This window comes from Sorex araneus, chromosome 6 (genome assembly GCF_027595985.1).
Source record: "Sorex araneus isolate mSorAra2 chromosome 6, mSorAra2.pri, whole genome shotgun sequence".
Lineage (NCBI taxonomy): Eukaryota > Metazoa > Chordata > Mammalia > Eulipotyphla > Soricidae > Sorex > Sorex araneus.
Genome location: NC_073307.1, coordinates 77,391,086 through 77,417,065, shown reverse-complemented (window position 1 = coordinate 77,417,065; position 25,980 = coordinate 77,391,086). Strand labels below are relative to the sequence as shown.

Sequence of the window (25,980 nt, the reverse complement as noted above, 5' to 3'; positions counted from 1 at the left end):
CTATCACTCTCGTACCCTCTCCTCGTGAACCCCATTATCTGGTTCTGAGGGACGGGACACACACACGGACACACGGACACACACACACACACACACACACACACACACACACACACACACAAATACAGCCCTTTATGTCAATAATCTCTCTGAATGTCAGTTGCTTATACGCCTCTTAAAAAGGCATAGAGTAGCTGGATGGACCAGAAAAGAAAATCCATCCACTTGCTGCCTATAGGAAACACACCTATATTCTCAGGATGAGTACAGACTTAAGAGTGAAAGGAAGAAAAATAATCATACAAGTCAATGGAAGACAGAAAAAAGGCTCAGTCATACTTATATCAGATATCAGACCAAATTTCATTCAATATAGAGTAATTAAGGAAAAAAGACAAACACTGCCAAACATTACATTTTTGTACTACATTACATTTTTAAAAATATGTAATTCATTAACCAAATTTATTTATTATAAAATTATTTTAAAAATTTATTAGCGTTAAGGTAATATGTTTACAATGGTGCTGACACTTACGGTCTTGCTGTAAACCATTACCTCACTCAACACCACCAAAGAACTCCAAGCCCCCTCACTCATGTCCCTCTGCCACATCCCATCCACCTTTTGTACTCAACTTTATAAACAAATGAAAAAACCAACAATAGTCAACTATCACCGTGATGAACAAGATAGCACTTGTCTTTAAGTTGTCAAAATAAAATTATTACAAGGAAACTCACTTTGGTTGCTTAAAAGAAAAACTTACATGCAATTAAGTGAAAGCAATACTTAATTCAGAGGGAAAACTTTTTTTTATTCATCTTAATGTTTGGTTAGATGCTGAAAATTTTAAAAATCATAGCAAATTTTTACTAACATGTTAACTTTTGAGTACCTTCTGCAAAAAAGCTAATTTTAATTCACTCATTTGTAAATGACAGTACACACACATAAAGAGCTATTACTATAAAGAGGAAATGTGAATTTGTAACAAATTTCCAAAACCAATCAAAAGCTAACAAAGAATGTATTTCTACTTACTTTATCAAAGCAATTAATTCAAAGAAAGAGAAAGACAGAGAAGACTGATAAATTGTACAAGTAAAATTAACTAAAGCAATATTCTCATGCAGCAATGTCCCAACTGTAATTAAACTTTTCATTGATTTCTTGAGATTCATTACATGGAATCATTCTGCAACACCAGGATCTCATTAAAAGTGAATGTAATATAGTCTTTCATTAATAGCACTTGAAATTATATTTTACTTGGTAATCTCATATTCTGTCCCTTCACAAGCAAACACAAAATCAATGTTGCCAACAAAGCATGAAACATTTAATACAGGCCATAAGGCACTGTACACTTTGTACAATTGTACACAGGTCCAGGGAAGATTCTGGAGACCCAAGAAGAGTAATAGCTCCACCCCAGGGAAGCCTAACCGGTTCTGATCCCCTGGCCACTCCTGGTCGGTGAGTGAACTGCAAGCTTTCTCAGAAAGACTTCACTGTAATTTGTTGAGATGCTTTATGATTGAGACAGTACTGAACCTAGGTTGGTGCTCCCCATAACTGCAACTTCACCCAGTGTCATTTGTTTTTAACCATACAGTCTCATCTAAGAAGATGAGCTAACATTTTTCCAGATTCTAGCACTAATGAGATTTACCAAATACCATGCCGTGTGTACCTGGGTATTCCAGGAAAAAATGATTAATTTCTTTTCAAATGTATATAGCATAAGGCTCTAGAACAACAACAATAACTTGGAGGTGGGGCAGAGAGTTTGAGGAGATAACCACAACCAGATGCCCCTGCCCATCCCCAAAGAAACATTCTTGATGTGAATACCCTAAAGAGCCACATGCAGAGTGGGCAGCATAATAGAATAGAGCAAGCCAGCGGTTGCTTGACAGCTGGAAGGTAAAAGGGCATCCTAGGCCCAAGGATACAAAGAAATGAATTCTGACAATAACCATGGAACATGAAAGAGGACCCAAGCATCAGGTATAAACCATAGTCCCCACCAATTTTTTTACTTAGAAAATCTTGCCAGATCAGACCTGGAATTCTAATCTGGAGAAAATTTTCAATGCACTGAGAACTATTAGTTTCTGAGACTAAAAATAATGGAAGTACTGCATTTCAAAGACCATCAATTAAAAATATAAGATTATATTTTCAAAACTGGTTATTCTTTATCTTTTAATGTTTTATTTTAGCATTGTACCCAAAGAATTAAGTAAATAAAACTTCAATAAATAAATTTAAATAATTATCAAATCTGATAAAAGATTTGGTAAAAAGATTAAAACCAGGGGCCAAAGAGATAGTAGTGTGGGTAAGCCATTGGCTTTGCATGCCTCTGACCTGGGTTTTATCCCCATATCCCATATGGTCACCCAAAGCAATCAAAAGTGACCCCTGAAAGCAAAGCCAGAAGCCCAGAACATAGTCGGATATGCCCCCTCAAATAAAACCAACATAACCCCCAAACAGTAAGTAAATAAAAAGATTAAAGCCAGGGACCAAATGAGAGTTGAAGATTTTCCACAGATTTCAAATTATCCTTGCGTTCTATTATACTTCATTATCCATGCAAGTCTATACTGTTCAATATTGTAATCTAAATTTTACACATTGAGATGTCCTCTTTAAAGCTCTTACATATAGTATAAATCAATTATATATAATAAAAAGCTCCATATAAAGTTCTTATATGTATTATTATTCACATATATTTTATATTATTATGTATTATCTTATGTCCTCACAAATAACGATTTACATGTGACTAAGCAATGGAATATGTTCTGGCCATTAGAAGAAACACTCAAAATTACAGCAGAGAGAGGCAAGAGTAAGGAGTAAGGTCTTTTCTTGTTTTCACACGAGCAAGTATTTTTTTACTAAATGCTTATACTTCTGATATCCTTTTGTCTCTTCATTTCTATTAATGCCATAAGCTTCAAATGGTTCAATTTCTAATTTAAGTTTTCTAGCCTTGGCAGAGTTCTGTGAACCTCCTGACACAGACATCTCACTAACATATATATCAAAGAAGGTGGTAATTTTTATGCTTATTGTTCAGTTCAGATGAAAAGTTAATTGAGGAGAGATAGCATTTTTTTCTCAGCCACATTAAAGGAAATCAATCAAGGGTAACTGATTACAAACCATATCTACTTCTGGTTAAAAGATAAGAATTTCATAGAGATTTTTAATAACACAGCTGCAAAACTAAGAATTTGTGAAGCTTCCTGTCTTTTGACTTAGAAAAGCATAGAAATCTGGTCAGAAAAACCCTAGAACCAAATTAAAATTTATAACTTCAAATTTACTGAGCAATACTGTTACCAAACAAAACATTTATATATAATCTGTAGGGCAATTATCAAGAGCATTTGTTTGTATTTAGTTAGCATTCATAAAAGGAAAGAAAATTTTCTATTCATAAATAAAAGCTATTTATTATAATTATACAACGCAGTAAAATCCTATGATTGAACTTTTGGTTTTCCTTTAATCATATAAGCTTTTCCATTTATCATCAGTTTTCAGGTTTTCTTCCTTTTTAATAAATACTCCTTAATATACAAATAACAACACTTTATAGCCTTTATAGTTAAATATATTTCCCATAAAACAAACGCCTACCAAACTTTCTAAAAGTGTAAACTTTTAGATAATAATTCTCCATGGGGAAGTGTGTTTGTGTGTTTGTGTGTGTGCATGCACATGTGTATGTGTTTGTGGGGGTGTGTATTAGTGCTGGAACTAGTGAGTGGTTCCATTTTACTGATCTACTACAGGTGTGCTGTCACTGTCACCGTCATCCCGTTGCTCATCAATTTGCTCGAGCAGGCACTAGTAACATCTCCATTGTGAGACTGGTTGTTACTGTTTTGGCATATCAAAAACACCACGGGTAGCTTGCCAGGCTCTGCCGTGTGGACGAGATACTGTCAGTAGCTTGCCGGGCTCTCCAAGAGGGATGGAGAAAACAAACCCGGGTTGGCCGCGTGCCCACTGCGCTATCGCTCCAGCCCAAGGTGTGTTGTATAAGAAAATATCTAAATAAATGCTGGCATAATCAGAACAATACTTTAAATGAACACTGTATTAATTCCTCATTATTTTAAACGTTTATTTGCCCTGGGGAGTTGATTGGGTCACATCTGCCTGTGCTCATGGACCACTCCTGGCTGATATCAGAGGTCTATCTGGGGCCCATCTGCCAGGGACCAAACCTGCGTCAGCTACATGCAAGGCCAGCACCTTATATACTTTACTGTCTTTCCAAGCCTGCTTTAAATATTTATCTTACAAAATATATACTCTGAACAGAGGCAGAATTTTGATATAAAACTAAAACTAGCACATATGCTGCCTGAGCCCATGTGTTGCTTGCTCCTATGTGGCCGAGCACATGTGTCGCCCGCATCTCCCCTCTTGAGATGTGTACTTTCATGCATTCGTGTCTAATGCTAGGATGTATGTAAGGGCTCTCTCCACCCTTGGAGAAGCCGCATTCTCTCTTGAGCGCGTTACTCTTACTATTCTCTCTTCCACTTGTCCCTTCCTCCTTCCCTCAAAAAGCCTCTAAATAAAATCTGTTTACTTCAAAAAATAAATAAATAAAATATAAATAAAAATAAAAATAATTGTGAAATCTTCTCAACTTACAACTCCATGCCAAATTTGTTTTACAAGTAAATACTTATAAAACATATATACTTTACAAGTAAGACAGTAAAGTATATAAGGTGCTGGCCTTGCATGTAGCTGACGCAGGTTTGGTCCCTGGCAGATGGGCCCCAGATAGACCCTCTGGTATCAGCCAGGAATGGTCCCTGAGCACAGAGCCAGGAATAAGCCTGAGCACAGGCAGATGTTACCCAATAAACTCCCCAGCGCAAATAAACAATTAAAATAATGAGGAATTAATACAGTGTTCATTTAAAGTATTGTTCTGATTATGCCAGCATTTATTTATATTATTTTTTTATACAACACACCTGTAATAGATCAGTAAAATGGAACCATTCACTAGTTCTAGCACTAATACACACCCCTACAAACACATACACGCGTGTATGCACACATACACAAACACACAAACACACTTTTCCCCCAATGTGAATTATTATTTACTCCTAATAACTGAATGGTAATCATTTTTCCAATAATGTTGACTACATCATTATTCTAAGCATTCAAGATAATTTTCTAGTAAAAATTTTGTAGAAATTAAAAAAATTATATTCAATCATAGTAAAACATACTGTTACAAAGTTTTTCATGATTGGGTTTCAGTCATCACTATACCACTGTATCATTGTCATCTCATTGCTCATCAATTTGCTCAAGCGGCACCAGTAACATCTCCATTGTGAGACTTGCTGTTTCTGTTTTTGGTATATCGAATACACCATGGGTAGCTTGCCAGGCTCTGCCATGTGGGCGAGATACTCTCAATACTCTCAGTAGCTTGCCGGGCTCTCCAAGAGGGATGGAGGAATCGACCCTGGTCGGCTGTGTGCAAGGCAACTGCCCTACCCGCTGTGCTATGGCTCCAGCCATATCATGTTCTCTCTCTCTCTCTCTCTCTCTCTCTCTCTCTCTCTCTCTCTCTCTCTCTCTCTCTCTCTCTGTCTCTCCCCCTTTCTCTCTCACCCTCTCTTTTCTCCCTCTTTCCCCTCTCACCTCTCTTCCCTCCCTCTTTTCTTTCACTTTAGGCACTATGGTTTGCAATATGGATACTGAAAGGAAATTATCATGTATATCCCTTTACCTACTTTCAACACTCAGTTCTTGTCCAGAGTGATCATTTCCAACTATTACTGTCATACTGGTCCCTTCTCTATCCTGACTGCCCTTTGCCCCCCCCACACCTGTGGCAAGCCTCCAATCACTGACCAGTCCCCAGTCCTTCTGGTCCCTATTTTTCCTGGCCTTGAATATTAATATACTAATTTTTAACATCTCACAAATGAGTGCCATCATTCTAGAAATGTTTTTTATGTGACCAACAACTAGAAGAATTCTCTGAAGGCTGCAGCTGTCTCTTTAAGTAAAATTAACAATTGTCATTTGCTAACTCTAAAAGATGATTAATTTATGATGGCATTTACATCACCGTTTTTCGAAAATTAAGTATCTCACTGGAGACTAGAACTTTTAGAATAAACCAAAGTGAAGTTTTAAAGCTTCAAGATTTAGCATTTTCACAATGTCAATGAACTTTTAGAGAAAAGCAGAGGGCCATTTTAAAGCCCCATAGTTAAGCAAAGTACAAAATGAAGAAGCAAATTAAAAATACCTGTATACAAAGACAGCAGGTGAAATCTACAAGTGAAAAACAGCATGTACAAGGGTAGGGGCTTGCTTTGTTCCTGACCCACCTGGGTTTAGTACCACACACCCCATACACTCCCCTGGCACCACCAGGAATAGTTCCTGATTATAATACCAGGTGCAACCTCTGAGAATTACCAAGTGAAGCCCCAAACTGGGAAAAAAATCAAACAAAAGAACCCAAGAATTACAAAGCACAACAGCCTATGGTTGAGTATTACATTAACACTTTTCAGTTACTATTAAGCATTCAATACAATAAGATAATTAAAAGGTAATTTGTAATTGGTAAGTTGGTCAAAATTCTGCAAGGAAGGCAAGAATTCAATGTATTTTTCCCATTAAGTGTCCTACTTATTTTAACAATTACTATGTGCAAGGGATTCATCAGTCAGTGAAAACACAATAATAAACAAGTACTCTTGCCACTCAAAGTGCTGAAAACTCAAACAACCCATAAGGATTACAATATTACAACACAATGTGATAGCAGTTCAACTACTGATGTCAAGTCTGCTGTCAAGAGTAGAAAAGGGCTTTATAACCAGAAGTCCTATCAAACTACTGATATCAAAAGTGAAGACCAGAGGATTAGTAGGAATTAGGATAGTGAACAGAAATGAGAGAGGTGCTGAAGGAATAACAAGTATAGAAATTACTTAAATACTTCTTACTGAAGGTGAGAGTACTCCAGTTAAAGCATCAGTGTAAATACAGAGGAAAATGCACATATACAGGGGTCTGAGTGATAGTACAGTGGGGAGTGCCTTTGCCTTGCAAGTGGCCAACCTGGGTTCAATCCCCAACATCCATTATGATCCCCCAAGCATCACCAGGAGTAATTCCCAAGTGCAGAGCCAGGGGTAACCCCTAAGCATCGCCGGGTGTGACCCAAAAGGCAAAAAAATATAAGAGAAATGTACATACATATATAAAAAAACATTGGCATGCTAGAATGACATCCTTTCTTTCCTTATTAACATCTAAATTCATTTCCTCTTCTTATGACATAAAAAAAAAATTAGCGCTTCATGATATATTTTAGAAAGGTTTTCTAAAAGAGATAAGCAATTTGTTTTTTCTTTTTGGTCACACCCAACAATGCACAGGGGTCATTCCTGGCTCTGCACTCAGGGACTACCCCTGTGCTCAGGGAACCATATGGAATGCTGGGAATTGAGCCTGGGTCAGCCACGTGCAAGGCAAATGTCCTACCCGCTGTGCTACTGCTCCAGCCCCAGCAAAATCTTTTTAATTAAAGAGATAACCTTATAACATGTAAAGTATATTTAAACATGCATTTCTGTGTTTCATTCCTGAATCTTAAAGAGATACTACCAAACTTTGCCTTGAACTGGAAACCAGATCCTTGACAATGACAATAAAACCCCTGGATAAATTTGACTTGAAGGGTTTACAAGCAATCATTTATTTGCCTCTATGGGAAGGAGATCTGTTTGTCCTTGTAGTATCTAAGAGAATTTACAGCTATCATGTTGAGAGAGTAATCCACTCCATCAACCAGATTGAGGGTGCAAGGTACTCCATCAAAAAGCCAACACAGGGAAAAGGCAGGAACAGGCAGAGGAAAGAAAAGGTGAGATTGCAGATAAACCAGGTTAGCATGAGGCTGTGGTATCCTACTTAATAAGAACTCAATCTACATTTGTTTGCATAAAAGAAACATGGTGGTTTGCTGAGAGTGCTAAGAGGGGGTAGAAGAGAGGATGCTGATGGACTTCTCCAGATACGAGTTTCTCGAGTATGTTCTGGAGCCCATCTACACCAGGTCCATCCTTCAGTGGAAATAGTCTTTGGTCCCGTCCCAGACCAAAAGTGAAGGAATGTATGGAAATGAGGCCAGAAGTCTAGATGATGGAAAGAACCTCGCTCCATGGCGATTCTTGGGAAGCTGCATGTGGTCTAAGGGACCCAAGCCAGGACGGCCTCAGGCAAGCCAAATTTCCTGCCCTCTGTACTACTTCTCTAGCCCCAAAGGCAAATTATTGAAAGGAGGTTTCTGCCTGTGGGTATTACTGTCCTGCTTCACTCTGTCTAAAATAAGATAGACATTCTGTGGTCTTGAGAACAAAAGCCAAATGTTACAAAAAATGCCAAAACAAAAATGAAAAATAATGTATGTTGACAATATTCGTCAAAGTCTTTTATTGCAAACACTTTGATGGGAGGGGAAAATAATTCCTTTATTTGTCAAGTCACTATTCAAATTTTTAGTTACATGTAGTCGGACCCATTTCAACTTAAAAGTTTTCTTCCTCTCATCTTTAAAACTAAATTTTTTCTTTCGGATACAGCTTAAGTAGAGTGTTCACAATCATGTTAACATTGTGTTTGTTTTGTTTTTCTTTTTTGGTTTTGAGGGCACATCCAGGGGTGCTCTGGGCTCACTCCTAGCTCTGCACTCAGGAATCATTCCTGGTGAGCTCAGGGGAACATATGTGATGTCAGAGACTGCACCGCCGCCTGTGTGCAGGCCAGTGCCCTGCCCGCTGGTTTACCACTCCAGACCCATTTATGGTCCTGATACACAAGGTTACTGGACCTCACCACCACCAAAGTGCCCAAGACCTTCCATCACTGCCCCTGTATCAATCACATTTAGTCCAGTTCTTCCTTAACCCCACACCCGTCCCACCAAGGTTTGATAATCTGAGCACTGTAATCCAGTATTGTCTATTCCCTTTGCTTTATCTCTATGCCACACATAAATGAAGCCATTCAGTATCTGTCCTTATCTCTCAGACTTACTTCACTTAACATCAGCATTGCACTAAACTGCAAGATTACATCAGTTTACAGATGAAATCGTATTCTGTTGTGTATACATACAACGACTTCTCTTTATCCACTCATCTGTGACAATCATAATCATGGAATTTATCTTAACATTCCTCTAGCATCTACCACAGCACTGTACAATCAGTTCAAGTGACATTAAATTGAATATAAAATAAATAAACAGAAAAAAATATCCTAGATATATTTTTCAACTAAATTAAAACATTAGCTAAAGCATCTACATGCTCTACCACCACCAAAAACTAGTTGAAATGATGAAATAAGATGAAAAAAATCAAAGGAAAGCCTGCATCAGCAATAAATTAGGTAGCAGAGGACACTAAAACCCCTCAAGAAATGTTTGCTAAATATAATACAGATGAAACTAAATTGAAACCAGTTGCTGAGAACTGACTACTTTCATTATATGAATAGTGAAATGTATCAGATGACCTAAGTATCAACTACTAAGGAAATGGATACATTTGGGGAATAAAGACTATATGAGAACTGGAGAGATACCACAGAGGTTTAGGTGCTTGCCTTGCACACAACTGGCTCTGTTTCAATCTCCAGCACTCAAATGCCTCCTCCTCAGCTCCCAGCAATGCCAGGAGTGATCTAGCCACACAAATTGAGGAGTAAACTCTGAGTACAGTAGCTATGGACTGAAAAACAAAACAACAAAACAAAAAAGACTATTTGGGAACAACCATTACTCCTTTCTGATGTTGAGAAGTAAAGGTCAGAGACCAGAGTAACCCCCCTTTCACCCCAGGAAAAGTCTCTTTACCAAAACAGTGTGTTTAAAGACAGCTGCATTACAACTAAAGGGCTAAAAAACTGGTCACATTGAAAAGCAAGCAGTACTTTTTGAGAAAATTTTCAGACACAGGGCAGAAACAGTTCAGAGTACCTTAATGCAGAGTAGTCACTGTGATTCCCCCGTTGCTCATTGATTTGTTCAAGCGGCCACCAGTAACGTCTCTCATTGAGAGACTTATTGTTACTGTTTTTGGCATATCCAATACGCATGGGTAGCTTGCCAGGCTCTGCCGAGCGGGCTCCATACTCTCAGTAGCTTGCTGGCTCTCCGAGGGGCGGAGGAATCGAACACGGGTCGGCCGCGTGAAAGGCGAAAGCCCAACCGCTGTGCTATCGCTCCAGCCCAATGCAGAGGAGCAAATCATTATCACTGGCATTGTGATAACATTTCCAATAACATGCATTAGCACCAGAGAATGGGCTAGGGTAGAGATGATATATGACAGTAAAGAAAAATAGATTACACACCCCCCGCCAAAAAAAAAGGGAGAGTGGTCAAGACATTATTACTAAGTTGTGGGCTACTTTTCCAACTCAACATTCGGTAGCACCAAAGAAAAGGCTGGGCAAAGATAATATATGCTAACAGAAGAAACAGATTCACTGTCACTGTCATCCCGTTGCTCATCGATTTGTTCGAGCGGGCACCAGTAACGTCTCTCATTGAGGGACTTATTGTTACTGTTTTTGGCATATCCAATACGCATGGGTAGCTTGCCAGGCTCTGCCGTGCAGGCTCCATACTCTCAGTAGCTTGCTGGGCTCTTCGAGAGGAGCGGAGGAATCGAACTCGGGTCAGCCGAGTGAAAGGTGAACGCTCAACCGCTGTGCTGTGCTATTGCTCCAGCCACAGATTAACAGATTAAAAAAAAAAAACAACAGAAAAATAGGAGGAGGAAGGAGGAAAGAAGAGGTGGGAGAGGGGAAGGAGGAGAAGGAAGAAGGAGGAAGGGGTCAGGAGGATAACACTTGCTTTTCCCACCAGGAGTGATTCCTGAACACAAAGGGAGGAAGAGAAGGAGAAAGAGGGGGAGAAAGAGAAGCCACTAAGTTTGAAAAGCAGGAAGCTGAAACTATGAATTCAAAACACATTAAAAACTCTTTTAGAGGGGCCGGAGCGATAGCACAGCGGGTAGGGCGTTTGCCTTGCACGCAGCCGACCTGGGTTCGATCCCCAGCATCCCATATGGTCCCCCAAGCACCGCCAGGGGTAACTCCTGAGTGCAAAGCCAGGAGTAACCCCTGAGCATCGCTGGGTGTGACCCAAAAAGCAAAAAAAAAAAAAAAAACTCTTTTAGAGAGAATTCCACTGCTGATAGCTACCTCCACATCTCCTTCAGGCCACAGGAATGTTACACAAGTAATAGAACTGGTAACCTCCATCTTATAGTTTAAAATTCAACAGGAAGGGTAGGAGTGATAGGATAATGGGCAGGGCACTTGCTTTGCAGTTGGCTGACCCAGGTTTGGTCTCTTAAACCTGCTAGGAGTGATCCCTGAGCACCACTGGATGAGGCCCCAACATAATCAGACAAACAGAAAATGCAATTAGAAAAGAACAACGCCAAGGTAAATTGTTAGATGAGGAAGAAAAACCTAAGCACACAATCAATTAACATACCATGAGTACCTACTGAGCACAAAATACTACTCCTGGCATAAAAGAGGTGACAGTTACTGAGTTATATGTTAGCTGAATTCCTACTTTTTGGAATGATGTCCATGCTGTCTTCCAATAAGGCTTAGCCTGTCACACTTTCAGCAGCAGGGAATGAGGGGCCCTTTCCTGCATCCACAGCAACCCTGCAGCTACTATTCCTGATGTGTGCCCGTCTCTCGAGAGTGAAGTGATAGCTCACTGTTAGTTTGCATTTTGCTGATGATTTGCGATGTAGAACATTTTGTCAGGTGCCTTTTAGCCATCTGTATTTCTTCTATGAGGAAGTTTCTGTTCATCTCTTTGCCCATTTTTTGATGGGGTGTCTTGGCTAGCTGATGAATGGTGGGCAGACAGAGTTGCAGGGGCTTAAGCACCTGTGCTACATGGCCATCTGACTCTAGTTCTATCCCAGCATGACTTACGGTCTCCTCAGCACTACCAGACTATTCCTGAGCAGAGAGCCAGGAGTAAGTCCCGAGGACACCATGTGTGGCCCCAAACTGAAGAAAACAAACAAACAAACCCTAAAAAAATAAAGAATGTAAATTCAATTATACTGATGAAAAAGCATGTCTATGGTAGTGTATACAGGGAAAAAAGCAAGTAACTGAACAAAACATGAATTGTGTCCCCATTCTTATAAAACACTTAGAAACTATAAACAGAGTCAGAAAATAGAATAATTAAATTTTCTTGAATCTTTACCATATGTTAGGCTCAGTATTAAATTATTTATTTGCAATACCTCAGAAAATCTCTTTAGAAATTACTGTTACAAAATATTTACAAGAATTCTAAGAGGTATGTGATTACCCTATTCTATTGATGAAGAAACAAGTTTAGAGATATAAATATGTATGTGTATGTGTATGTGAGTGCATATATAACCATAAAGTAAATAAATAGTGGACCAGAGATTATAATATTGCAGTCTGTTTTGGAGGGCTACACCTGACTGTGCAGATGGCTTACTCCTGGTACTGTGCTCAGGGATCACTCCTGGCAGTGCTCAGGAGACATTAAGGTGCCAGGGATAAAACCCATCTTTGATAAACCACCTTCCCACACTTGAAACTGGGGACACTGGTGGTGGGAAATGTACACTGGTAAAGGGACAGGTGTTGGAAGACTATATGACAGAAACCCAATCATGAACTTAATAACTGTGTATATCACGATGATTCAATTAAAAAAAATCTTACTACACATCAAAAATAAATGAATAAGTAATAAAATAAAACTTACCTCCCCCCAAATTACCTTTCTATACTTTAAGGGGGAAAAATACATATACTGAGTATAGCTTGTATCAGTTCCATCAACAGAATAATCTATTGGCTCTAAAAAGAATCAATTTTTGTGTTCTGGTTTAGGAAATGTGTTGCAGCTTTTTTAGCACAGATATTATTCAGGAAAAGTTTTCTGCTTTTATTGACCTATATTAAGTCTAAACTAAGTTAAGTCACCAAATCTTATAATCCTTATCCAAATAAAATTTCTTCTCCCCAGTGTGGTCCTTGCAACAAACTCTTAAAAACATATTGTAAATAGTTCAGTTGGCAAGAGAAAACCTGGGAGGCATATTACTACTTTTTAACAAATTCAGTCTAACTTCCGTTCATAAATACAGATACACATATGTATGTATATATATATATATATATTTCAATAATATTCATGCCAACACATAGCTGGCCCAGATTCTGGAATAAATGTCAAAGCATTAGGCTGCTGCTACACTCCCATCCTATGGAAATAAGAAAAAGTAAGTCTGATAACTACATGCTACCCTTAACGCTACAGTCTTTGCTTCCTACAGCTAGAAATGAAAAGTGACAAAAAATTAGTTCTACCACAGTGATCACAGACTCCTTAAATATTTCTATTGTTTAGAGTAAGTACCTGAAAAAATATGAATGGATGCTTTTACAATCACAAATGGTAGAAATCTTTCTAAAACTTTTTTTTAAAAAAACTGCTAAATGTGAATATATCCAAGTTAAAAATCACAGTGAAACAAAATAAAGTGAAGCAACATCACAATGTAAACATCATAAAGAAAAAGAAAAAAATTTCTGAGGCATCTGATAGGTGAAATACTCATTTTCTTTAAAAAATTTACCATATTTACTTTATCTAAACAGTCACTAAGAAATAACCGAAGATATGGGCAAGTAGAAGAAAAAACACAATTCATCAAAATAAAATGATGCAAAAATCTCACAAAAAATAAATAGCAACACGTAGAAATCTCTTCAACTATTAAACAGAAAAATTGCTAAAGACTTCCTATGCTTAAGTTCAGAATACAGTAAGAATCATATTCTCATGTACCACTGAACTGGGACTATACATTATTATATGATTCTTTTTAAGAAACAAACTGGTCAATCTATCAAAATTACACATTTACAATCAACAATTATATTTTAAATACTTATCCTAAGAATCTGAAGCACAGTGGTTGGAGCGTTTGTCTTGCACGAGTCCGACCTGGATTCAATTCTTCCGTCCCTCTCGGAGAGCCCAGCAAACTACCAAGAGTATCCTGCCCATGCAGCAGAGCCTAGCAAGCTACCCATAGCATATTCAATATGCCAAAAACAATAACAAGTCTCACAATGGAGACGTTACTGGTGGTTGCTTGAGCAAATCGATGAACAACAGGACGACAGGGCTACAGTGCTATCCTAAGAATCATGGAAATATTCAAAGTTTGACTTAAAATATCCTAGATATTTATTCCTAAAGATTAGTTAAGAAATAATGGAAATGCCATATTATGAAATAGTATGCAGTATAGTAAATATTGTCAGTGTGAACTATACCATTAAGAGAAAAGTACAAGTTATAGGACCGCATGTTTATAAGTTTTTATTTCTACTCTATGATAAGACTATACCTTATAGCTGCCCAAAACAGTAACAACAAGTCTCAAAATGGAGATGTTACTGGTGCTGCTCAAGCAAATCGATGAGCAATGGGATGACTGTGTGATACAGTGAAAGAGGAGGGGTGTGATGTAAGGGTCACGGGTAAAGATATGCTGAGACAGTGGTGGATTTGGACTTGAAACAGTATATGCCTGAAACTCTATTATCAGCATTACAAATGAACTGCCTATATATATAAAAAATATTACATCTTGGGGAAAAATATATATATATACACACACAATAGGTTTTTATCTGTAATTATCTTGAAATTCACCTTTCAAGATCTCATATGACAGGTATGCTATTGGGTACTTTAAAAGCATTATGTAATTAAATTCTTAAATGATATTATTGCTGCTACTTTATTGATGAACAAATTATTTAAAGAACTGTCAAGACCTAAGAGATGAGGTATGAGTTTACTCAGTTGCCTCACGTGCAACCAAACCCAGTTCCATCCCTGGCATTGCATGGTCCCCTCATCCCCTATGACCCCCTCCCAAGCAGATATGAAACAATCTTTCCAATCCCTAGAAGAGAGAGGGGTTGGGGGAAGAGAGAAAACTGCATAGTCTCACTCACTAGTAAACATAGTCATGACCTGAACTCCAATCTGCCTAGAGCAGTCAAGAGAAATCCTAATGGAAAAGCCTTGAAAGAATGAGACCGGACATCACTAAAGAGACCAGCTGCCAGAGGACACAGGGCAAAGTGCACATTAGGGCAGCACAGGCCAAACTAGCAGGAGAAGGTGAGGACAAGAGAGAGAGACACACACACAGACAGACAGACAGAGATAGAGAGAGAGAGAGGGAGAGAGAGAGAGACAGACAGAGACAGAGAGAGAGAGGGAGAAGGAGGGAGAGAGAGAGAGAGACAGAGAGAAAGGGAGAAAGAGGGAAAAAGAGGGAGAGAAAGAGAAAGACAGAGGGAGGAAGAGGGAGAGAGAGAGAGAGAGAGAGAGAGAGAGAGAGAGAGAGAGAGAGAGAGAGAGAATCAAGTCAGTTTGGACTGCAAAGTGTACTCATTCTAGACTGCAATATTCAAACACATGCCAGCATGTGTAGGGTCACCCAGTCTGATACTGCATGAACCCTAAGCATCGTCAGGCATAAAAACCAAACTGGCTGGCATGTGCTGCCAGGCCAAGAATAGGCCAGGCAGCGCCTGGGCAGCAACAGCGCTGCTGGGAGTGGCCGCGAGCAAAGAAAAACAAAATCTAACTAGGTAATATGGAAAAATAAAGTCTTGTGTAGATTAGAAATACATATAAGCAATATTTTAGGAAAGGCAGAACCTGGGCAACCTATAAAGTAATCATCCATTATTGAAGGTTTTACCTTCCTTTGCAGTCAAATACAACCTGAAAATATAGGACATATTGAGAGAGACAGAGAGAAAGCTCACATATAAGTAACAGTGCACTGCTGTAATAGTTCTACTTATTATTAGGTATTACTACTAATCTTTTACTGTTTGTAATTTATAAACTAAACTTTATAAAGGATATGTTCCTATAAGGAATTCCTGTGACTTCACACATCCACTGAAGATCTTGAAAAGTATCTCTATCAGGTAAGAGGAAAGCTAGTATATTGCAATAGAGAGAGAAGGAGGACAGGAAGAAAAGTTGAGAACTGACACAATAGTTAAATTTTTGCACCTCAATTTGGTTAGCAGCTTTGGAAACAGGAATGAAAAAAATGTATAAAAGAACCCATTAGTAACAGCTGCATGTTAGACTAGAGATGAATGAGGAAAGTAGGGAAAAGAACAAAGAGTTGAGAATCATTCTAAAGTTTCATCTGGAGGAAGCTAGGATGCTGGTATTACTGACAGAATTCAGACAATAGACAGATGTAATTATAGGAGGTATTAAGAAAAAAACATATTAAATGATGGTGCTAATAAGGAAGCTCCTGCTGCAGACATGCGCAGAAGTCACTTCTGATGGCCCAGACTGAGCAACTTCACTTTTGGTTGTCATCCTTATAATAAAATGTATGACCAGTCTTAAGTCAACAATGTAAAACATCATTTGCACAAGTGACAAAGATAGGACATCTTTTCAAGGATATAATCTGGAATTACTCAATGTCTTACTCCCTACATTTTTTTGTAATTCCCCAAAGAAAGATTTTCACTGAATAAGCAGTCAATGTGGATTTTCAGGCTCAACTCTCTTAAAAAACAAAGAACCACTCTCTTCCTGATTTTCATTACTCTCAAAAATCTCTTTGTCTGATTTGTCTATTTTCTACTATAGACTTAACCAGATCATTTATTATTTATTATTTACTATAATTTACTATTTATTATTTTCCTGGTTGACCTTTATCATTCACATGTTACTTTTCCTAATTTCCATCTTAGAAGAAAAAGACACAGTCTGAAGGTTGACCCAGAAGATAATTTCCAAAGGATAAATTATTACTACTCTTTTTTTTGCAAGGGAGCATACTCAGTATTGCTTGGGGTGGCTTCCCCATGCAAAGCATACGCTCCAATCCTTTGGGTTATCTCCTTAGCCAGGGTAAGTTATTTTCAAGTTTAGTTCAGTTATGCTATGGGATAGCAATACATTATAGCAATAACAATAGCAATAATAAATCAAATGATGTAATTATGAGTTACTAACCAAATACACTCAATTTAGTTTGGTCCAGTTTACTAGCATTTGAGCCAAAAACATGGCTTTAATCTCCTAGAAAACTCAAAGTCTTCACCTCCCTGGACCAATTCCAGAGGCCCTAGAAAAATCTAAACAGTGCCAAAGAGCTTGCCTTGCCTTGCATGCAGCCAACCCAGATTCAATCCCGGTTGCCATATAAGGCCCCCTAAGAACTACTAAGAGTACACAGAGTCAGGAGTAATTCCTGAGTACAGCCAGGTATCTCACATACTGAAATATGAAAATAAATAAAGAATCAAAACCCAGGAGTCCCGTGGCCACTGTAGGCCTACTGTGGGTCTACTGCACACTATCCACAACAGCACAGCTTGTTCTGCTCTAAAACACCAACAGGCAGAACTCTTTCACCTTATTACATCTTCAAATACCAATAATAGTATCAAAAACACAAAGGACAAAAAAATAAGCAGGATAGATACCCTACTTTAATTGCAAATGAAAGACTATTTTAAAAACAGTGACAACAAAGTCTCAAAATGGAGACATTACTGGTGCCCACTCGAGCAAATCAATGAGCAAGGGAATGACAGTGATACAGAGACAGTGACAGTGATACATTTAAAACAGTACTATTCACAATTCGGTGCAAATGGAATTCAGAAAAAGTCTTTTAGAACCCCATTTTAACTAAAGAAAGGAAAAATATTCAGTGGACTCAGACTTAAGATTCCTTTTAAAGCAATAAACAAATTAAGTTTTTGTTTGACTGCAAATAAAAGCTCAAGACTCTTAACTATAGAGAAAAACAAAAGTACCTGTGAGTTTTATTTTGGAGAGTCGAGCCAAAATTCCGGGTAAACTGTCCATATGCAGCTTCATCTCTTTCCACTGATTTTCATCTCTCTGTTGTGCAACTTCTACAGAGCTTTCAATTATTGAAGCAGATTCTAGTTCAATCACTTCTTTTTCATTTGGTTTTCTGGACAAAGATAGGCTTGGGGATGAAAGAGGTCTCATCTCATATATTTCAGCTTTGCCTTGACTTGAAGAGATTTTTTCAAGTAAAGGAGATGACACTGGTTCTGGCTTTGGTTTAACTTGCTGGTTCAGACTTCTGTTCAGTTGTGTGACAAACTAATTAAAAAAGTATACATCACTATACATCCAACACCAAAAAGCTATCAAATGGATTGTTAAGCAAACAACTTCCATTAGCCCAGATTTTGTGGTACTTAAAAGATTTTATATTTAAAAGAATAACTGATGAATTAACTAATATTAAAGAGGCTTTCTTACATGGAAATAACTATACCAAGAGATAAAGAAAATACGATTAAGGACTAGAATGGCTTGCAAAATTAAAGGTCAAAAAATTACTAGAAATTTAAGTTTCATTTAAGAAAAATATTCATCTCCTTTACAATTTTCCCCCACTATAGTGTTAGAAAATGGAAGTTTAACAGTGCCAATACAACAAAATGTTTTCGATAATCAACAGTCAAATTAAGTTCTTGACATTTCATGTTTCCAACAAACAATACAAAGAGGAGTTCAACAGCAGGCCATCACCCAGTACTAAGTGACATTGCAATTGTGTGTTTGTGGAAAGAAATGTGGACATTAGAGTCAGTATCTATAACTTAGAAGAAAAAAGTAATGACTACTAATGTTTGTGAGGCACTTTATATAGTTGATTTGCAAGATATATCTTGAGAGCTGATGCGTTATATTTCTCTTTTAATCTCAACTTAAGTTTAAAGATGACAGTTGATTTTGTTTGTAGTAAAGGGGGGATGCCTAGATCACCTTTTGTTTTATTTGCTTATAAAGTTACAAAGTTGTTCATGATTGGGTTTTGATCATACAATGTTCCAACATCCTTCCTTTCACCAGTGTACATTTCCTACTACCAATGCCCCCAGTTTTGCTTCTTCCATCCACAACCACCAGTCTGTCTTTACAGCAGGCACTTTTCTTCTGTCTGTCTGTTTCTCAAAGATGATAGTTATTAGTACTCCCTTTTAAGTTTATAAATTAAAAATTAAGCAGAAATAAAGTGATGAGTTTATCAACAACAGTTATAGGTACACCTGAGACTTGGAGTCATCTATCATAAAAACTAGACTAGCAACTTTTCCATTATAGACAGAAGTTTGAAAGTAGTCTTAAAGAAACCGGTCCAAGGGAAAATAATTATAAACACATGAATAAAATGAGAGTTCTGTTTAGATTTAAATAAAAAAAAGTATTACACACATTTGAAGGTGTTTTTCTAAATATTCATTATCATTAATTCTCAACTAACAAGTCAACATCTCTAGGAATTAAATATTATTAAAACAGTTATATTAATATTTTGAATTAAAGAGGCATTTTAAGTTTAAAAGGATGAGAGAAATGTCAAAAAGGAGTTCAGACTATGTATTTGCTCTTCTTGCATGCTTATTCTATAATCATCATAGTCATCATGTCTACTTCTCCATAGAAAATAGATCCTTGTTGGGGTGGGAGTAATAGTATAGCAGGTAGGGCACTTGCCATGCATGTGGCCCGTATGGGTTCAGGTTCAAACTCCAACATCCTATACGGTCCCCCGAGCCCCACCAGGAGATCCCTGATGCAGAGCCTGGTGTAGCCCAACAACCAACATACAAAAAATAGAACCTTCTCTACATGAGAAAATGGCAAATGTTCTCAGTGGTCATATTAAATAAGTCCAAAATATCATGGAGCCAACCCAGAAAAAGGTATTCAAAAGGATGGAAATATATTATCAAATCCTTTCTAAAATGCCTAGCATAACAAAAACTCTAAACCCTACTCAAAACTACATATGTTTAAAAGACTTTCAAATGCAGTGCCTCTATATGATAAGAATAGGAGACCACTACTATTTTCATAAGCAATTATTTTTGTCATACCAAACTGAGAGAATTTTAATTTTTTTAAAGGTGCATTGAGTTCAGTTAAAAATAATATAAGTAACAGATTTAAGTTTTGTGTAAACTTAAGAGAACTACATAAAAGTCCTATTCAAAGAACACTTCTTACAGCTCTTCTTATAATAGGAACATATGAAATTCCCACATACAGAGAGAGAAAAGGCAGTAGCAGCAGAGTAAGGAAGGTCTTCCAAACATACCAAGCGCTTCAGAAAGTTGAACCGTTGAACTGTGAGCCACTGCTTATTGGCAGTCCTGAAAAGGTGCAAGAACTTGTGAGGGGATTTCTGCATAGCTCTCCCTTCCAAACGCCAGACACATCCTCCTACTCCACCTATAGAGAAAAAGAAAGGGAAAGTATTCAAAATTCCTACCTAATGATAATTGTACCCACACAAAAGCAAAACAGTTCACTATACTAAGAACAACATATTTGGTAGGGTCAGAATTTTGAAATGACGTAATACAGATCTGCAAAAAACTATAAGGAATTAGCCCTGCTCACTGCTTAAGTCAGCATAATGCATTAGAAGGACTAGAGAAATTTGTCTTTTCAGGATAACTGTGCTTTTATTATATGAACTGCTGGAATGACCATTCTGTAAATTTTTCTAAGAATAATATATAAACCACTTTATAAAACTAAAAAATGAGAAGCACAATTTTTCTGAAAAAGTAACAGATGTGCTAGAAGATGGATTTCTAATTAATGTTCTGCTATGTCAAATACAAGATTTAACTAAAATAGAACATTAATTCCCAGTAAATACAACAGTTTTGTTAGGAAGAAATTATTTTTGTTCCAAGATTTTTAGGTAATAAAATCTTTCAAATTTCACAAAACACAATTTTAGACCTCCTATTATTCTAATTTTTAACAATACAAGAAATTCTTCCTTTTCTTTTAAGTCAATAAAAGGACCCAATAAAGGGCCTCTGCCACCTTCCTTGTTAATTTCCGATAATGTCTCCTCTTACTGTGCTGCCACTTGAAGGGAGTTGTATACCCACTTGATAATACAGCTGAAGGCCGGAGCAATCGTTCAGTGGGCACAGCATTTGCCTTGCCTGCAGTGACCTATGTTTGAATCCCAGCATATTCCATACCATATGGTCCTCACAACTGCCCCTCCCCCCCAACCTCTGGCATGCCCAGCACAACCAGGAGTGATTCCTGAGTACAGAGTCAAGAAAAACCCCTGAGCATCACAGAGTGCGCCGACCCCCTCAAAAAAAAAAAAAAAAAGACAAAGCAAAGCAAAACAAATCACAACAATATAGTCTGCACCAAAGCAAACACAAATTATCAGGTAATTTCTAATATTCAACCCATTTCTAGAGTCATTATGGCTTTTCCAACTATTCTTAGTATGCTCTCATCAATGAATTACTTAAGAACTCTTTATTCTTAACCTTACCTTTACTCAGTACTGCAGACAAAACCATTACCACGTAAGATGTCAAGACATCCTGAACTGAACTCCTTATTTTCACATAACCAACAAGTCCAGTCAATTGAAATATTTGTTTTCCATTCCTAATACAGACCCTTATCATATTACATTTGGAATACTGTATCCCAGGATTTAAACCACACATGCTGACCTCAGGAAATTTCCTTTCTTCTTCAATTTGAGTATCATACAGTCAATGGTTTTACTCTTGAAGTCCAGAATACCTATTATTCACCCAGACATGACGTATGCACACTGCCAAAGCCCTCCTCACCAAGAACTAAGCATAGCACACATTTCACAATTTGTTAATCTTTTATGCTTTTTCCTTGCTTTATATCTTGACTTAACTTTGCTAAACTTTAGAAATCTTTTAACTACTTTATCACTTTATACTTTTCATAGCACTTTTTAAGGCAAATTGCTTCTACCATCAAGTTAACAGCAGAGAATCTCCTGTATCCCTTTGCTAAACGCTAGCACAGTGCTCTCCATGTAAGAAAATGTTTAATGACTGTGGGGAAAACTACCACTACACATGAAATACATAGCAGTTATCTTAGACTTAATTCACTTATAGGGTATCCTCAAACCTCAATAGTTATAAAATGCTTCTTTCTCACATATATGAATGTGTTGCTTATATATGACAGCAGCACTGAAATCATTTATCTGACTAAAACTTCTTCTGAAGCAAGTGTTCTGATCATTTCAGCTTGTTAATTAAATTTTTTGAAGATTGTATTTGTGCCTTCAATTGTTCTTTGTGATAAAAGGATCTAAATGTCTAGATTTCACTCTTTTGTTGTTCTTATAATTTCAGTTTGGAGCTATTCGGTCCAATGAGACATGACTACTACTGTCACTGTCACTGTCATCCTGTTGCTCATCGATTTGCTCCAGTGGGCACCAGTAACGTCTCTCATTGTGAGACTTATTGTTACTGCTTTTGGCATATCAAATACATCACAGGTAGCTTGCCAGGCTCTGCCCTGCGGGCGCGATACTCTCAGTAGCTTGGAGGAATCGAACCACACAGGTTGGCCGCGTGAAAGGCAAATGCCCTACTGCTGTGCTATCGCTCCAGCAAAAAACATGTTGGAAAATACCTTATGACTGAGATGGCATGTGAGATTTTATCTACGAGGAGAGGGCAAAGCTGTGGGGGCTACATCCAGGGATCTCAGGACTTAATACTGGGTTTGTGCTCAGGAATCACTTCTGGCTCTGCTCAAGGATCTTATGTGGTGCTGGGATGGAACCAGGTTCAAGCACAAACAATACCTTATTCCTTGTATCTTTCTGTCATTCAAAGATTTTTTTAAGAGTAGAAAGGAAAAAAAGCTAGCAAATTAATTATACTTTCCATAACAAAAATATTTTATTTAGTCAAAATGTCACATTTCTATGAAACTTACCTAGACATTTCAGCAATAGACCTGAAGTACATTAATAACACATATATTTTAATTACATTCTCAAATATAGATTTTAAATAAACAGACCTCATTTAAAAAAAAAAACTTTAAATTTGACCATATGCTCCATGTACCATCAACACTAGGTTAGATTTGTAGCACTTTTCAATGAGAATAGCAGACAATAATTTGAACTTTTAGAAACAAAATCAGATATGATCACAAAATACTTAATATATTGTCCCAGTTTACCTCACCGGATAAACTCAAGTTCATGTAGTAGGTCTTCTACTAAATCATAAGGCAATACTAATTACTTATTGGCAGGGGTTTTATTGGGGGGATATGTTTATAGCTTTAAGGTGCCATTCCTTCTAAAACAGCATAAAAATTAATACAGCGGATAAATAGACTGTATATTGAGTAGGGTACTTGCCTTCCATGCAGCAGTCCCAAGTTTGATCCCTAGCACCCTATGTAGTTCCCTGAGCCCCACCAGGAGGGATCTTTGAGCAGAGCCAGGAGTAAGCCCTAAGCACTGTATCACTTTGGATGGTCCCTGGAACAAACAAACAAACAAAAGAGCTGATACAGCAAGAAACCAAGTGAATCCCAAGCAGCCCATTAGCTGAAAGGGGGAATTCTATGCAAAGCCAAGTAAAACTGTATTGTAAAATAGCTCAAAACACAAAATTGAAAGACAGAAAAGCAACTAACCAACGGAACTGATCTTGGAAATGCCTTCACAGAGATGATAATTCTAGCACTAAAAAAAGGTAAGCTCTCTAACAATGAGTATCTAAACTCAAGATCAAGAAATACTCAGAGGCAGAGATGGGTAATGAAGAAGTAACTAAAAAAGAATCAGAGACCTTTAAAAAAAATACTATTTTCACAAAGAAAAATTTCATAAGACACCTAAAACTAAGTTTTATTAATCCCAAAGCTTCAACAATGTCCAAATCATGGCCAATCATTTCATCTGCACTCCCTCCCATTGCCACCTGTGTCTCCTGATTTCTGAATCGGTGGGTCACTACAGAGTTGGCTTACTGAATGTAGAGGCCACAAAACTGTGCACTGGAGGGGTCCACTTCTCAAGCAAAAGGGGTCCTAGTGGACAAGGCTGACCATCCTGTTCTACACCCCTTTCTGAACAGAAGAATCCTTGTAGATTTTTTCTAGGTCAATTGTTTCATGTTATAACTCAAGTCCAAAAGAAGTCCATGATTGACCTGGAGATGAGAAAGACCAGGACAAACTCTTAATAATAATATTGCAAAATAAAATCTTAGTCCATGTTGGAGATTACCAGATGCGGTCAAGAGCTTGCGAGAAGTGCCACTTGACAAGCTTCTGGTATTCAACCCAAACAGGAGCTCGTCCTCTGGGTCTCCAGTGCTCAAATCACAATCGGTCATTGCTCTAAACTGCGGGGACAAGGACGGCACTGCCCTTCCACACATCCCCAACAGGCCAAAGCGCATTCATCCCCAAAGAACCACTGCGAACGGGTAAGGCGGCCGGACTGGGCGCCGGGCGCTGAGGGGCCGTCACGGGTGTTCCCCTGTCACAGGTGTATTCCACCGCCACGGGTGTTCCCCTGTCACCGGTGTGTTCCCGTCACCGGTGTGTTTCCGTCACCGGTGTGTTTCCGTCACCGGTGTGTTCCCCTGCACGGGTGTGTCCCGCTGCCTCGGGTATTCCCCTGTCACCGGTGTGTTCCCATCACCGGTGTGTTCCCATCACCGGTGTGTTCCGCTGCCACGGGTGTTCCCCTGTCACTGGTGTTCCCCTGCCACGGGTGTTCCCCTGTCACCGGTGTGTTCCCGTCACCGGTGTGTTTCCGTCACCGGTGTGTTCCCCTGCACGGGTGTGTCCCGCTGCCTCGGGTATTCCCCTGTCACCGGTGTGTTCCCATCACCGGTGTGTTCCGCTGCCTCGGGTGTTCCCCTGTCACCGGTGTGTTCCCCTGCACGGGTGTTCCCCTGTCACCGGTGTGTTCCCGTCACCGGTGTGTTCCCCTGCACAGGTGTGTTCCGCTGCCTCGGGTGTTCCCCCGTCACGGGTGTCCCGCCGGGACGCGGGAGGCAGCAGGGGCACTCGCCGGGCCGCTGGCGCGGGGTCGGGCGCACAGGGCGACTGGCACGCCGTCGGCACGGTCATCGGGCTCCTGACGCGGGGGACTCTGGAGCCGCCCGGACCCGGAGCCGACGATCCCGAGGCCAGTCCCCGCGGAGGGGCCATGGCACGCCCGGTCCCAACGGCTCCGAAGGGTCGGACTGAGCCCCGCAGCGGCCCCCAGCACGGCCCCTCCTCCGCCAGCCCGGCCCGCGGGAGCCCGTCCGCAGGCGCTCGGACCCGCCCGCGCCCTCGGCCGCAGAGGTCACCCGCCCGCGGCGCCCGCCGCTCGCCCAGGTCGTCTCCCAAGGTTGCAGCCGGCCGGAAGCGAGTCCGGCACGTGGACAAGAGAAAGTCTCCCCGGAGCCGTGCCGAGAGCGGGCGTAGTACCTGTCACGAGGCGTGAGGAGAGAGTGCGGGGGGCTGCGGCCATAACACCGGGCGGCTTTTCGAACCCCGTGTCCTCCCTCCTCACCGGCCGCTGGGCGCCGCCATCTTCCTTCCCCGCCCTCAAAGGGAGGTGCTTCCGGTGCGTCACTTCCGGTACCGCAGACAGCTGCGTGAGCTGTGGCTCCGGGTTGGCCGGAAAAGCGTGCGAGCCCGTCGGGCTGCCGCGGCCCGGACTGACGGAGGGAGGAAGGCCCGGCGCTCCCGGGGCCCCGACTGACTGACTGACGGAGGGCGGACGGCCTGGCGCCCCGACTGACTGACTGACTGACTGACGGAGGGAGGGAGGGAGGACGGGCGCCCGCGCCTCCGGAGCCCTGAGGACGGCCGGGCGCTTCCCGAGAGCGGCTCCCAGACCTCGGCTGCTCCTCGGGTTCGTCCA

The 25,980-nt window shown here is 39.6% G+C and overlaps 1 protein-coding gene across 1 annotated transcript in view; it reads right to left on the bottom strand.

Annotated features, from left to right (window-relative positions):
- LOC101548818 (protoheme IX farnesyltransferase, mitochondrial) overlaps positions 1-25,682 on the bottom strand; it is a 129,076-nt gene extending 103,394 nt beyond the window's left edge. Inside the window, exons 1-3 of the mRNA XM_004603979.2 lie at positions 25,542-25,682; positions 20,359-20,492; positions 18,032-18,350 (exon numbers count right to left, since the gene is read on the bottom strand). Of these exons, the coding sequence (XP_004604036.2) occupies positions 18,032-18,350; positions 20,359-20,492; positions 25,542-25,584 (496 nt within the window). The 5' untranslated portion in view covers positions 25,585-25,682. The remainder of the gene's footprint in view (positions 1-18,031; positions 18,351-20,358; positions 20,493-25,541) is intronic.
- Between the last annotated feature and the right edge of the window lie 298 nt (positions 25,683-25,980).